This window comes from Felis catus, chromosome A1 (genome assembly GCF_018350175.1).
Source record: "Felis catus isolate Fca126 chromosome A1, F.catus_Fca126_mat1.0, whole genome shotgun sequence".
NCBI lineage: Eukaryota > Metazoa > Chordata > Mammalia > Carnivora > Felidae > Felis > Felis catus.
Genome location: NC_058368.1, coordinates 112074623 through 112088487, shown reverse-complemented (window position 1 = coordinate 112088487; position 13865 = coordinate 112074623). Strand labels below are relative to the sequence as shown.

At 53.1% G+C, this 13865-nt stretch overlaps 1 protein-coding gene across 1 annotated transcript; it reads left to right on the top strand.

Annotated features, from left to right (window-relative positions):
* The first annotated feature begins 5143 nt into the window (after positions 1–5143).
* On the top strand, positions 5144–13291 carry CXCL14 (C-X-C motif chemokine ligand 14). The gene is made up of 4 exons (XM_011282200.4): positions 5144–5401; positions 5576–5681; positions 9450–9563; positions 12120–13291. Exons 1-4 carry the CDS (start codon positions 5338–5340, stop codon positions 12133–12135), a joined length of 300 nt encoding a protein of 99 aa, XP_011280502.3. The 5' UTR covers positions 5144–5337; the 3' UTR covers positions 12136–13291.
* Positions 13292–13865: the final 574 nt, after the last annotated feature.

Here is a 13865-nt window from a genome sequence, read left to right as displayed (position 1 = left end):
TCCACTGCTCATACTCACTGTCTCTCTCTCTCTCTCTCTTTCTCAAAAATAAAACATTTTAAAAATTTAAATATTCATTATCTGGTAGGACCCAAACCAAAATGCCATGATACTGCAGCATTAATGTGGTTTTCCTTGATTGCTAATGAAGATGCACATTCTTTCATGAGTTGGTTAATAATTGCTTTTCTTTCTTTTTCCCCTGAATTGCCCTTTGATGTCTGTCCTTTGCTCATTTATTTATTAGGGCCTCCTTTGAAAATGTCTTTGTTTGTGTTCTTGATATAGTGAAGATGTTTGTCTCCAGTGAGGTGGTGCTGAATAAATAAATGGCAGGGTGAATGCTAATGGTTCGTCTGTCATATTTGCGGCAAGCATCTTGTAGCATGCTTGGGGGAACACACAACACTCTCAGTTACCCACTGGAGTCAGGGCCCCTCTGCTCCACAAGGCTGCCTGAAGCCTAATTCAACACTGCCTGGCTACCCCCTGAACCATTTCCTGTAGGCTTAATTGCTCAGCTGCCCTAACCATTCCAAGTATAAAGAATAAAACCAAGAGTTGTCCTCAGGAAACCTCAGCCTGCATCCCCCTCTCCCTCAGAATGAGGCCCTGGGGAGGGGGGTCACTATGCAGAACTGTGCTAAAAGAGAGCCAGCAAAGAGGAGGCAACTGGCTGCCCAGGGTCCCACAGGGTGGGGGAGACACTCAGAGAAAGGCACACTGATCTCACCACAGGAAGTGTTGTCTCTCCGCTCCCTGGACAGGAAACCAGCCTTGACCACTTAGGATCCACCTGCTCAGTGGATCTATGAGGTGGTGCCCTGACACCTGCGGGGTTTCCTGGAATCCCACACTCCTGCTCAGTCACCTCCTCCTCCCTCCGGCAAACACTTTTCTGAAGCAAATGCACTGGGAAGAACTGGCTTTCCTCAGAACGTGGCCACCCTTACCCACTCCCTTCGCAAACACACAAACACACACACACACACACACACACACACACACACACACATACATACTCTTCCCCCCCAACCCCCGACCCCGACCTTGTAGTCTACACAGCCTAGATTTACTGAGGATGAGCAAGAAAGACAGAGACTCTACCTTCATGGAACCAACAGACCAGAAGATGACCCACAACACACTCCCAAATAAACTGAACATAGTACAGTGTGAGGTTGTTGCACATACAATGTAAAAATAAAATATACCAGTGGCATAGAGAGTGACTGTGAGAGTGCTGGTGTGACTGACTCTGAAGAGTGACTATTCCGGCTGAGACTTCTGTACAGAGGAGCCACCTGCCAACACGTGGGGAACAGTAGTTTGGGCAGAGGGGTCAGCAAGCACAAGATCCCAAGATGGGGCCAGGCTCGGCATGTCTGACAGAGAAGACAAGGCACTGTGGTAGAGCACGGCCAAGGGGAGAATGGCAGATGGTCACGAGGGGACGGGGCACTGGCAGGGACTGGCTTGGACTCTGGGTGAAATCAGGAGCCAGTAGGGCATTAAGCAGGGGTTTACCTACAGGAGATCACTGTGTGAGGAGCACAGACTACAAGGGGGCAGGAATGGGCCCCTGCCATTGCCACCTGGTTAACTCCTCCTTATCCTTCAGACTGCAGCCCGGTGGACATTTCCTCTGGGAAGCCATCCCCACCTCCCCACCTGGTCAGATCCCCTGGCGAGGCCCATAGCATCAGCTTCCCTTCATCACATCTAGCTCTGCAGCAATTTCAGGTGCATTTCTGGTTGTCTGATTAATGTCCATCTTCCCCACTACACTCTGAACCCCTTGGGGACAGGCGCATCCCTCCTCTGTTCACCTTATCCCCAGCACCTTGCACAGAGCCTGGAACACAGTGGGTGCTCAATCACTGTGAATAGAATAAATATGGAAATCCCTAGGGTCAGCCAATTTTCCACTCCCTCAAGGAATGGTTTCCTGCTTCTATTTCCTCCCACCTCTGTGTCCCCCACACGTTGCATGTACCCCTTCCACAGAAGCCAGCCTGACCATAAATAGCTGCAGGCACCTATGCACACACACACACACACACACACACACACACACACACACACACACACCAGACTATGCCCCAAAGGGCAGAATGTGTGTGTGGTCCTTCATCACACCCCAGGGATCACCCAGGAATTAGGGCCACTGTGCACAGAACTGCCTCACCCTTATCCACCTCACCCTGCCTCCTCCACCTGCTCAAAGACCCCCACATGAGTTTGGGAGAGTCTGCACCCAAAAGGCAAGTCAAAAGTCAAGACCCCCCTCTCTCTCCCAGTTGAGCAGCATCATCCACAGACAGGCTGGCAGCAGGAGGCCCCCATCCTCTCCTCTACCCATGGCCCCCCGAAGAACTCACACAAACAGGAGTGAGCTGTGATTGCAAAAACACATGGCTGTATTTTGCAAACAAAAGATGAGCATACCTAGTCTACGGAGTACAACTGGGGGCAAAACAATGGGTGGTCTGACCTCTGGTCTGGTCCTGGAAGTTGGGAAACTGGTCTGTATGTTTAGGTCCAACTAGTTTTTCCAACAAAAGCTTGGTGCCCATGATCACTGATGCTGTCAGATCCCACTTACCTAATCAGCATTGTTAACTTAAAAATCTATGCCACATGCTCTGAGAAACCTTGGCAGGTAAGAAATTCCTTGTGAAAAATAAAATGGATTATATTTTTTGAAGGGAAATTTGTATTAAAAGCCTTAGATGAGCATGCCCCAATGGCCCAGTGATTCTGAGACACGATCAATTTTTAAAGGGCTGCCCCAAAATGGAGCTACAAGAGTATATGTCACACGCCCCTGAGAGAACATGGTTGAAGACAATCTAAACATTTAGCAATGAATAATTACTTAATGTAATTACAGTACATCTGTACAGTGGACCGGGCTGCACCCAAAATAATGACAACAATCCATAGCACTTACTGAGCACTTACTCTGTCATAGGGACCACATGAAAAGCTTTTCATGCAGCATCTCATTTAATTCTCCTTCTGCCATAGGTCCCATTATCATCACAACCTCACAGGTTAGAAAATCAGCATTGAAAAGAGTGAAGTCATCTGCCCCAGGTCACAGAGCTGGTAGTAGGACTCACACCCAGGTAGTCTGACATGGAGACACTGAGCTCTCAGCCACAATGCTAGGTGACCATATATGATGCCATTAAAAGAGAGACCGTAGAAGCAAAACCCGTCGTATGGGAGAATGTTGACGATACAGAGACAGGTAAAACAAGTGGGTTTTCAAACAGGACACGCACACTGATCACACCTGTGCACATACATGCATGTAAGCAAACACAAAAGTGCTGGGAAAGATAACACTGTTAGCATTTTGGTGTAGACCTCCTAGTGGGTGGAAGCGTGTTCTTTTACGTTTTCCTCTGCTTGTGTTTTCTGATTTTTCTGTAACATTTTGGTTTTGTACCAAAATTTTTTTTGAAAGACTAAACATTTTGAAAAGTAATGCTATTGCCCCAAATCACTCCCTTGGTCTCATCTTCTAGATAAACCCACATGTCCAGCGGTTCGCCTTGCTTCAAGTACAAATCCAACTGCATGCACAGGACTCAGGACATGGCCTGAAGCCAGCTCATAAGCTCTGCCGGCCCTTCGTGGCTCCGCATCCCCTCCAGGTATCCAAGGAGCTCAAACTGGGAAGAGACGGTACACATTTTCCACTCTGTCCCCAGCAGCCTGCCCTCCCCATCCTCCCAGGACCCCCTTTGGGTACTTGCACCCCCAGGGAGTTGCTGGGCTGACAGCACAGAGCTGTGTGAGCTGGAAGAACCTGGCAGTTTCTGCCCTGGCTTCAGCTCTGGCCTGGGAGCCAAGCCCAGGGACCCTTGGAGCCTGAGATACTCCATCCCCTGTTGCTGGGTCTAAGAAGGAAGCACTTCCCCAAGTGCCTGAGGGAGGCAGGGTAGCCCAGAGGCTGGAGCCCCAATTCTCCAGCCCCTTCTGACCTAGCCACCTGGCTCTGTGGTCTTAGACCAGTTATTTCTTCTCTCTAAACCTCTTCCCATGCCTGTCAAAAAAAGAATGAAAATACCAACATGGAAAATGATTTATAAGATTCAAAATAACATAGATTAAAATACATACTATAACGATATCGATAGGTAAGATTTCCTGGGCACCAACTATGGGTCAGCCATTCTGTCGGGCACTTTACACGTGTGATCTTCCACACCTCTCACAGCCACCCTGTGACATGCACTATGACACTCCTGCTTTACAGAAGGCACAATGAAGGCTCAGAGTAGTGAGGTCACTTGCACTGACTGGTAAGTGATGAAGCAGGAATCTCTGTTGCCCTGCCTTGGCCCACAACACTACGCCACAGAGCCTGGCATATGTCTGGAACATGAACTTTGTCCAAATGGTTACCACTGCCATGTCTCCCTGCTGGGCAGAGCCTTTAGAGAATGGTACGACAGCAAGGAACCCCTGGCTGGTTCTCACCACTCCGCAGGCAGCTCGCACAGCCATGTACCAACTTTAGGAAGTCTTCCTCTCAGAGTGACCAAAAATCCCTCGGGCGCATCCTTTGAGCCAGCCGCAGTGACCACAGGCAATGACTTTGCTCCTGTACAACCTATGGCAACCTCCCTCCAGACCTGGCCTTGTGCTCTGGCCACCAAGGCTGCTGGCCCAACAGGGACAACTCACGCCCTAGGAGTCAGGCCTGCTGGCACTCACACCTGGCACCTGTTCCAAAACCCTTTCAGTTCTCAGAAGATCTGGGCCGCGGGCCTGGGTCTCTCAGCAGCTCAGGACAGCATGCTTGTCTGGCCAGAGGGAACCATGCGATTCAGAAAAGCAGCGCCCTTAAGCAGCCTCTAAAGTGTCCGGAACAGCCGGTACTGCCGGGGCACTGGCGGTGTGCGCGGGCTGGAGTCGGGGTGTGCAAGTGTGTATAGAAGCAAGAGGGCAGCGGGTATGAATGGGTGTGTGCGCGCGTGGCTCCCAGTGTGCGCCGCGGAGATCGCGGTCCCGGGGCGGGGAAGGTCTCCTCCCCCCACCTCGTTGAGAAATCTCAGTGAGTCACCGAGTGGTTCTGCATATTAATGAGCTCGCTGCCGCGAGGGCAGGAGCGGATTTAAAAGAGGCCTGGGCGGGCGGAGGGAGGCTGCGGAGACAGCGCGGAGCCGAGAGCGGAACGCAGCCGGCACCAGGCACCCACCGACGGGCGCAGCGGGAGCGAGCGGAGCAGAGCCGGAGGCGCGCTCCGAGCAGAGAGAGCTGAGCCGGCCGGCCGGGCGCCCTCCCCAGTCCCTGCTCCCGCGCCGCGCCCCTCCGGCCAGCATGAGGGTCCTGTCAGCCGCGCTACTCCTGCTGCTCCTGGCGCTGTGCGCCGCACGCGTGGACGGTGAGTGCCCGGGAGGTCTCTTGTCGCCGTCCCGTCCCGTCCTGGGGCACCTGGGCGCCAACTGCTGGGCTTCCAGGGACCCCCGAGGTCCTGGGTGGGCACCTAGGGCAGTGGAGGGGGGTGGGCAGGAGACCGCACATGCAGCTGAATGATACCCGTCGCTCTCTCTCCCAGGGTCCAAATGTAAATGCTCCCGAAAGGGGCCCAAGATTCGATACAGCGACGTGAAGAAGCTGGAAATGAAGCCAAAGTACCCGCACTGCGAGGAGAAGATGGTTATGTGAGTTCTGGCTCCTCACCGTGAGCGTGAGCGTGTGTGCGGGCTGCTCTTAACCGGTGCTGGGGCACAGCATGGGGCTGGGTCGGTGGGGCTAACAGACATTCCTCTGTGCCTTTGGCAAGGCCTTGGAGGAGGCTTTGTAATTGCCCAGCAAGTCCCTAGGACGCTGGCGTGACAGTCTGAAAGAGTTTGGAAAGAGGGACAACTGCCCTGTTCTCTGGAAACAGCCTCTGGGTGTTCACCCTTGCTAAGATTCAAATGGGTAGCCTAGGTGCTTGCACTGCCCACCATTCTGGGGTGATCAAGGGTTAAAATGGCTCTGGTCGTGCCAACTTTAGAGCATCGGGATTGAAAGCGCTCCAAACTCACCCAGAACTATTGAACTTGCACCCAAACTGGGACGCATGTTGCCTTCCTGTTGCTGGAGAGAGAATTAAAACAAATGCTGTCTTTAAGTCCTCAGACCCAACCCTCCTTTCAGAGCCTTTTCCTTACCAGGGGAACCACAGCCAGCTTTTTTGGCTGCTAGCGATTTCATGTTGAGACTGATCCTTGATCCTCCACCACCGGCTGGACTCTTGTGGGTCCCTGAGCCTGAGCAGTGCTGGGCAAAGTGATCTGCTGGGGTTAACGTGCCATGCGGCTGTAGCCCTGCTTGGTGGGGATGCAAAGAATATTTTTAAAACTGGGACAGAGTGAGAGAACACGGAGTTTCCTTGCTCCTCTGCCTTCCCAATTAACCACTTGAGTCCAGCACCACTGTTTCCCCATCAGTATGCACTTGGCCAGGAAGGAAGCCCTTGGCAAAGCAGCTACCGTGGTCTGCCACGGACCATTGGCCCCTCTTCCCCTCCCCCAGAAACAGGACACACTTTATTCTCAGTCTGGGCAAGTGCCTTCTATCCGCTGGCCCCGATGGTCCCAAGGCCTCCGCACAGTGTATGCAAAGGCAGCCCACCTCCCCCCACACACTGCCACCTGGGGGCTGCACAGTCAGGCTGAAGTTAGGGGAATTTGCAAAGCCACCAGGCTTAAGCCGAACCCCACTGCCTTTCTACCCAGGCACATAAATCAACCCCTGTCCCTTGCCTAGTAGACGCAAGTCCAGAAGAACTGCCGGAAAATCTTTTTTTGGTGGGGGCTAGTGTTCCCACAAGCTAAAGGAGGAGCTACAAGTCCTTCATGGTTTCCAGCTTGGGGGTTGAAGATGACAGGGACGTAGCAAATTAAGTTTGCACTCCTCGAAGTACTGAGAACCACCCCACACCCCATGGCCAGGTGCCAAGACCTTGCAGAGAAAGAGAAGCAGGGTATGGGGTGCAGAGACTTCTCTAAAGGACCCTCAATAAACAGGTTTACTCTTTCTCCCGACTAAATTTTTTCAGAATAGAGAGGAAACTGACAGCAGGCACGTGCGAGAAGGCTTTACGCAACCTTGTGAAAACTGGCAGGGGCCTCCGGAGGTCCAAACACAGTCACCAGTCTCCTTCCTAAACCTTCACCCACACCCAGCCCCGCCCACAGCACTGAAGGGCTGAACATCCTCTCCTGTCTCAAGCTCCTAAGAGTCTCTAGATCAGATGCAGGGCCAGCACTTTTTGCCAAAGCAGGTTTTCAGCCACAAACGCTGAACAAAAGCAAGTTTTCCAGTTCACCCTGAGTCACCCAGAAATCTCTGATGAGGCTGGGGGTGGGGTGGGGAGGCCAGTGGGCTTTGCAAGTGGGAGTAGACTCCAGATTTTATAAAGGGCCATTTGTGCCCTATGAACTCTTGCCCAAACCCTCAGCACCCCAGAACCACTGAGGAGAGGGGACACAGGACCCAGAATTTCTGAGCAACTGCTGGGAATATAAATCGTTATGTCTTCACCCCACAACCAATTTTCACAGTCCCAGTGTTGTGACAAACATTCAAGGACTGTGGTGGGAGGGCTGAGTGTCTTCCCTGCTGCCCCGACCTTCAGAATTGGGAATCCCCAGCCTGCACAGTGACCTAACTGAGGAGGGCATCTTCATCAGGCTTGCCCACATCCCTTCACTTCAAGTGCAGAAGCAGCACTGTAGGCAGAGAGAGCAGCGGGTTCAATTCCCGCAGAGTGACCGAGTACCATGGAGAGGAGAACAGGCAGACTGCACTGGGAAGCCTGGCCCCATGCTTGAAGACCTAGCAGGAGGGACAGGACCCGGGGAGCGACTGGTCTCAGAGGGCCAGTGAAGGCAGAGCCCAGTCCACAGCATTTAGCAGAAGAGCCACCCCTGCTCTAGGAAGCTTAGGCTGCAATGGGGGGCCTTGGAAACTCTGAGCACAGAGAAGGGAAGAGAACAAGTTGCCCAGAAATATTCTGCCCCCATTCTGGTGGCAAGATTCGGTTTTTCTCTCCCTGTCAACAGGGAGACTCAGTTTGTGGTGGCCCTGCTCCCATCCAGAACTTGGCCCATGTGCCCTGACACTTCACCTTTGGGAACCTGCAGGGCCCTGACTGCCCTCTCTCCCTCCCTTCTTTCTCTTCCCAATCCAGCCTCCAACTGCCCCTCTTTGCCCCCTCAGCTCATTCCCCAGCCCACCATCATCTGTTCGTGCCATGACCACTCAGGGAGGGGCACCTCTCACCTTCCACTTTTCCACATCCCCTAGGTGGTCCTTTGTTCTAGAACACCATCCTTCCTCCCCTACCCAGAAGCTTCCTCCTAAAATCCTGCCACCCTGGCCCAGCCCAGGGTGAGAGGGGCATGGCAGTCCTGGGCAGCAGTCCTGCTTTCCCCGTCCAGGCTGGAGCTCACACACTAAGGCTTCTCTTTCTCCTTGGCCATCTCATCTTCCAAGACAATTACTAATGACAGGAATTCTCCACGTTGCGTCTACCAGGTGCTAGGCACTCTGCATACATTATACCCTTTCATTACCCGATAACCCTAAGAGGTAGGTCCTATTATTAAACCCATTTTACAGATGGGCAAACTGGTTAAGAGAAATTACCCAAGGTCCTACAGAAAGAGCTGGGATTCACACCCAGGCCCTACACTCTGTACAGTGCCACCTGCTTTTCTGCCGCACGGCTAGGGCCTCCACTCGGTTTGGCACATGGGCTGACAGAGGCCTGAGGGGAGGAGGTCTTATTTTCTTGCTGGGGGCTGAGACAAGTGGGACTTCAGGCTCAGGAATCAAAATGGGCTGCAAGGCCAGCAAGACTTAACTTCAGGATCTGTCATGTCCCAGCCCCGGGACAGACTTCAGAGGATCAAGGGGCGCTGGGGTTTGAAGGGTCAGACAGAGACCACCCATGTGCAGGGCATGTCTGAGCCCTGCCGCGAGCAAGTTCCTTGTACCCAAGGAAAGGGGTCTCGGCGTGTGCACCTTGCTGATATTAGCTCTCTCCACCTCTCCAATCCTAGGTTTAGAGGAGCTGGAAGAGTCCCCAGAGCTTTGTTCTCCAAGGGAGGCATGAGCCCTGTAGGCAACAGCCTTGTGGGGGAGGGGATAGGGGGAGGGGGACTATCCCAGACCCTAAGAACTCCAGGGGAGAAGTAAGAGCCAATCACTCCGTACAGGGTTAAACTGTATGTGAAATCGGAGACTAAGGGGACACCCAGAACCTTCCAAAGAGGCAGCCAGGCAGTGAGCACCAGGGCGCGTTCCCCTGACAGGAGGGAGGCGGCCACATTTTCAGGGCCCTCCCTGACTGGGACAGACCAGGGCGGCCCACAGGCCACACCGAGGGGCTGCCCTTCAGGCTCCTCAATCCTGCACCCCACGCTGCTCCGTTTCAGCATCACCACCAAGAGCGTGTCCAGGTACCGGGGTCAGGAGCACTGCCTGCACCCCAAGCTGCAGAGCACCAAGCGGTTCATCAAGTGGTACAACGCCTGGAACGAGAAACGCAGGTATGCATGCCCCCACCTCCTCACACCTAGCTTCCCACCAGCCCCAGGTCTCAGACCCCGGCTAGCTCCTCTAGCGTCGTCGAAGGGGTGAACACCCACCACAGTAGCCACGGCGAGCAGAGAGCCAAGCCTGTTCACATAACCCCATGGGGTAAGGAACTCACCGCTTCACAAAGCAGGCCCTTGCTCCCTTGGACAACTGTAAGCATCGAAAAGTTATCCTTTCGTGAACTAAAGTTTGCACCATGCTAACGTGTTAAGCTGTAGTCTCAATTCCTCTTCTTTTTAAAGCAACCTAAGTTCTCTGACCCTCAGTTTCCCTCTGTCAAGTGAACGGGCAAGAGGCTGGCATGGCTCTCTGGGACTCTTGTGTGGTGAAACATGACCACTTAAGTAACTGTGTTTATTAACTGTAACACGGGGTACCCCCCACCACACGATGAGGACAATACCTTACCAACAAACACTTCCTTCCCTCAAGGGGCCCCCGTGTCCCCTACTGCCCAGAAAGCTGACAGACTCCCTCCCAAGCAGGTGCAGGGAGGGACCTTGGACTTGACCCTTTAAAATCAGAGCCACTGTTAATCTCAGGGGGCAGCAGTGGCCGGATGACCAGAGCTGTGAACCAGACCCCTGTCCTCTCTGGGTTCTGTTTCCACAATCAGAAGGCTACTCTCCATCTCTGATCTCCTGTGGTCCCATGTCTGGCAAGTTCCCCGTTTCCCCATACCACATAAAAGTGAGCGTGTCCCAGGGCACACCTACTCCTCCCACACTCAGAGCCTGTCTACACCTGTACCTATATAGCGTGCGTATATATGTGCACACACACACAGAGGGGACTTCCTCGGGAGCTGGGCCCAGCACCCCATTCTGCAGAGAGGGAAACCAGGGCGAAGTGGAAATTGGGAGTGACTTCCCTGGGAGCACATGGCAGAAAGCCAGGCCTCCCAAGGTCACCTTCTCCCTGCCTGGAGTGGCTGCCCGAGCCACCCCTCCCATTGCTCCCCCCTCCCCAGCCCTTCCACTCGAGGTTCAGCCCATGACCGGCTCCCCCACAGCCCACACTCAGGCCCAACCCCACTATCTGAGCCCTTTGCACGGCCTCCGAAACCGCCTCGTCTGCAACTGCTTGAAATAGAAACTGATGAGAGCAAGAGGTTATTTTCTGTGGATCTGATGGGAATGAAGCCCTCTTTCCGGTCAGGGCAGGCAGCTCACGTGGCCAAAGCAGGACCCGTCCTGTCCACTGCCACTCTCCAGGCCCTGCGTCATCCAAGTGGAATGGGGCTAAATGCAGGGCAAGTCTGTGAAGGGGGCTGAGACCGTCTGCACAGGACTGAGGGCAGACACTTGGGTGATGCACACACTTTGTCCCTCAGCCCTCCACCTGGGCCATGGCTCTGATGACGGGGAGGCAGGCATGGGACAATGCGGCCCTGCTCTTTTTAGATCTGCAAATTCCAGTGAGGAGAGCCACTCGGTGACCAAGCCTCCCGTGGCTTCATTACAAAATGAATTCATCCTCTTTTCTAGGGAGGCCGAGGCATCCTGGGAGAGGAAGGGGATGATCACTTGCCCTCCCCACCTCCCCTCCCCCTGTAAAAGGCTGGAAATGTCTCCACAAATGTAGAATGGAGAGAAAGAAACCACCGTGAAGTCCCCTTTGCAGAGACAGCAACAGAATGCTAAATGTGGGGTGCAGGAAGGAGACGCCAGCAGGCCGGCCCAGGCTAGTCGTGGGGGCTGCTGGCAGGCCCAGGAGCTGCTGGTCTGTGGAGCCAGCCTAGCAGCTCCGCATCTGAGAGCCCAGAGCTCACGGCTGCCACGGGAAGCAGCAGCATCGGGCGGAGTACAGTCAGGTGGTCTTACTCGAAACAAGGAACGAGGCAGAGGAAGGGGTGGGCTGTCTGAGTACGAAGCATGGCCCTGAAACAGCCATGGGGCAGAACAGAAGGGATTTAAGATCTGAAATAGAGACAGTCTGGGGGGGGGGGGGGGGGGGGGAGGTCGTGCAGATCCTACAACCACTAAAAGGAAGTGACCTGGAGCCACAGGCCTCTGGGTCAGGCCCCAGCCCCACTAACCACCCTTCAGCCTTTAGGCAGCAGCTTCTAGAACTAGCATTTTTCCGGAAGACATGCATTCTCTGGGCAAAACACAAGGGAAGATACAAGCCTGAGTTGAAGGACGGGATGCCCTGTCCTCCCCTGCCCCATCCCTGCTCATGCTGGACACAGACCTCATTCCCACCGTGGACATTCAGTGTTCGTTGGGCAAATCTTAAGTCCCTTGTGCCTCAGTTTCCTCATATATAGAGAGGGCTTGCTCCATAGGGCTTTGAGGATCGCAGAGGTTGAGAATGCACAAAGCCAGAGTCGGGTAAGATTTTGAGGTCCATGCGATGACCTCCTCTGAGGTGTCCCCCCCTCCTCCTACTTCTCCCAAGCTCCTGCCTTCCCGGGAAGGGCACTCCCGAAGGCAAGGATGAAGCAGCTTAGCCCCCGCCCTGTGTCATGTCCTGAGCCACTTAACGTGGGTGTTTTCTCTTCCCAGGGTCTACGAAGAGTAGGGTGAAAAATCCCTCATAGGAAAACTTCACACCAGCTGGGAGACGAGCAAAGGACTCTGCAGATAAAAAACAAACCTTCTCTTTCTCACAGGCATAAGACACAAATTATATATTGTTACAAAGCACTTTTTACCAAGGGTCAGTTTTTACATTTTATAGCTGTGTGCGAAAGGCTTCCAGATGTGAGACCCTTCTCTCTTGTGCTCCAGACTTCATCACACACTGCTTTTTACTGAAAGGGGGGACTCATGCCTTTCCTTTGTAAAAAAAAAAAAAAAAAAAAAAAAAAAAAAAAAATGCTTTTTTGTATTTGTCCAGACATCACTACATCTGAGCTTTATAAGCGCCTGGGAGGAACACAGAGCTTGGTTGAAACATTTCATAGCAGCGTTGCTCCGTTGCTAATGCGGGACGCTTCCGCTCAGGGGTCCTGGCGCCTCCACACAGCTGCCATGGGCTCTCCTGGGCTCACGGTTGGTCACAGCCTTGGGGGGACACCACAGTGGACCCCGTCACCGGGCAAGCAGAAGCCAATCTCTCTGCATCTGTTGTGTGAGGGACTCAAGTTTGTCTGCTACAGAAATGTGCTTCACCCCCCCCCCCCCCGGCTAACTTTTACATATTCTAGGAAACATTTCCAAGATTCTGGGATGGCAAAGCACGGGGCCCTTAAGGAAGGGCTTGGGTCTTCTCTCCTTCTTGTGAAAGGTTCACTGCTTCAGTATTTACTGCTTTGGAAGCACGCGAAGTTCCCAACACTGTTAGCGAAACCTTACAACAACACTTAAAAAGAGACCAATCCACGCACAGTACATGGCTACAGACACACTATTGATGATGGAGAACCTTCAAAGCATGTTTCTTTCCCTCCTGGTGGCAGAACACGCGGTACGGAAGCATTCTACCTGTAACGCCCCGTGTAATTCTTCAACGTTAAACAGCACAGTCCTCTCTTGAAAGCTACGGCGACCCCACGCCCTTTCCTTTGTACATAGACTCTTAAGAACGCCCCCTCCGCACACTGCCCCTTTGGTATATGCCTCGTTGTACTGCTGTGTCATATGCTATGCACGTGTCAGAAACCATTAGCATTGCATGCAGGTTTCATATTCTTTCTAAGACAAAAAGAAAAGTAATAAAATATATTTGAAACGTACCCAAATTCTAGACTACTGACTTTTTTTCTATCCACTGAGGCCAGGATGACAACCATATGTTTACCACGTTGTGAATAAACTGGGACAAGTGCACTGAGAAGGAAGGAGAACTGGCGTTTCCCAAATACCTGTCAATATTGTCACCTTTGCGGGATGCCGTCACAGTCCTAAAACCAGAAAGCTAGGTCTTAAAGTCTCAGGATGGGTTCATCGGATTAACCAGGTCCATACATATGGAATTAAAGGGTCACAGTAGGGTCTCCATTCAGGGAAGATGGCAGATGGGGGACCAGTCAAGATCCCTGTGGTCCAGGCCCCCATGATTCCACTGGGGTGCAGGGAGAGTTGGAAAGTGCCCAGCTCGAGGCTGTGGGGCTCTGGAGCCAGGCTGTCTGGAAGGCACATCCAGAGAGATGCTGAAGCTCTCTTTCTGCTTCTGCAAGCCGGGGGTGCCCAGTGCATACCTACTCAGGATACCAGTGCCTGGTGAGTGCATGGTAAACGTCAGCACCCTTAATATTCACAAGATCTGGCCTCTCCGTACTTTGCACAAACTACCCACAACCCCACAGC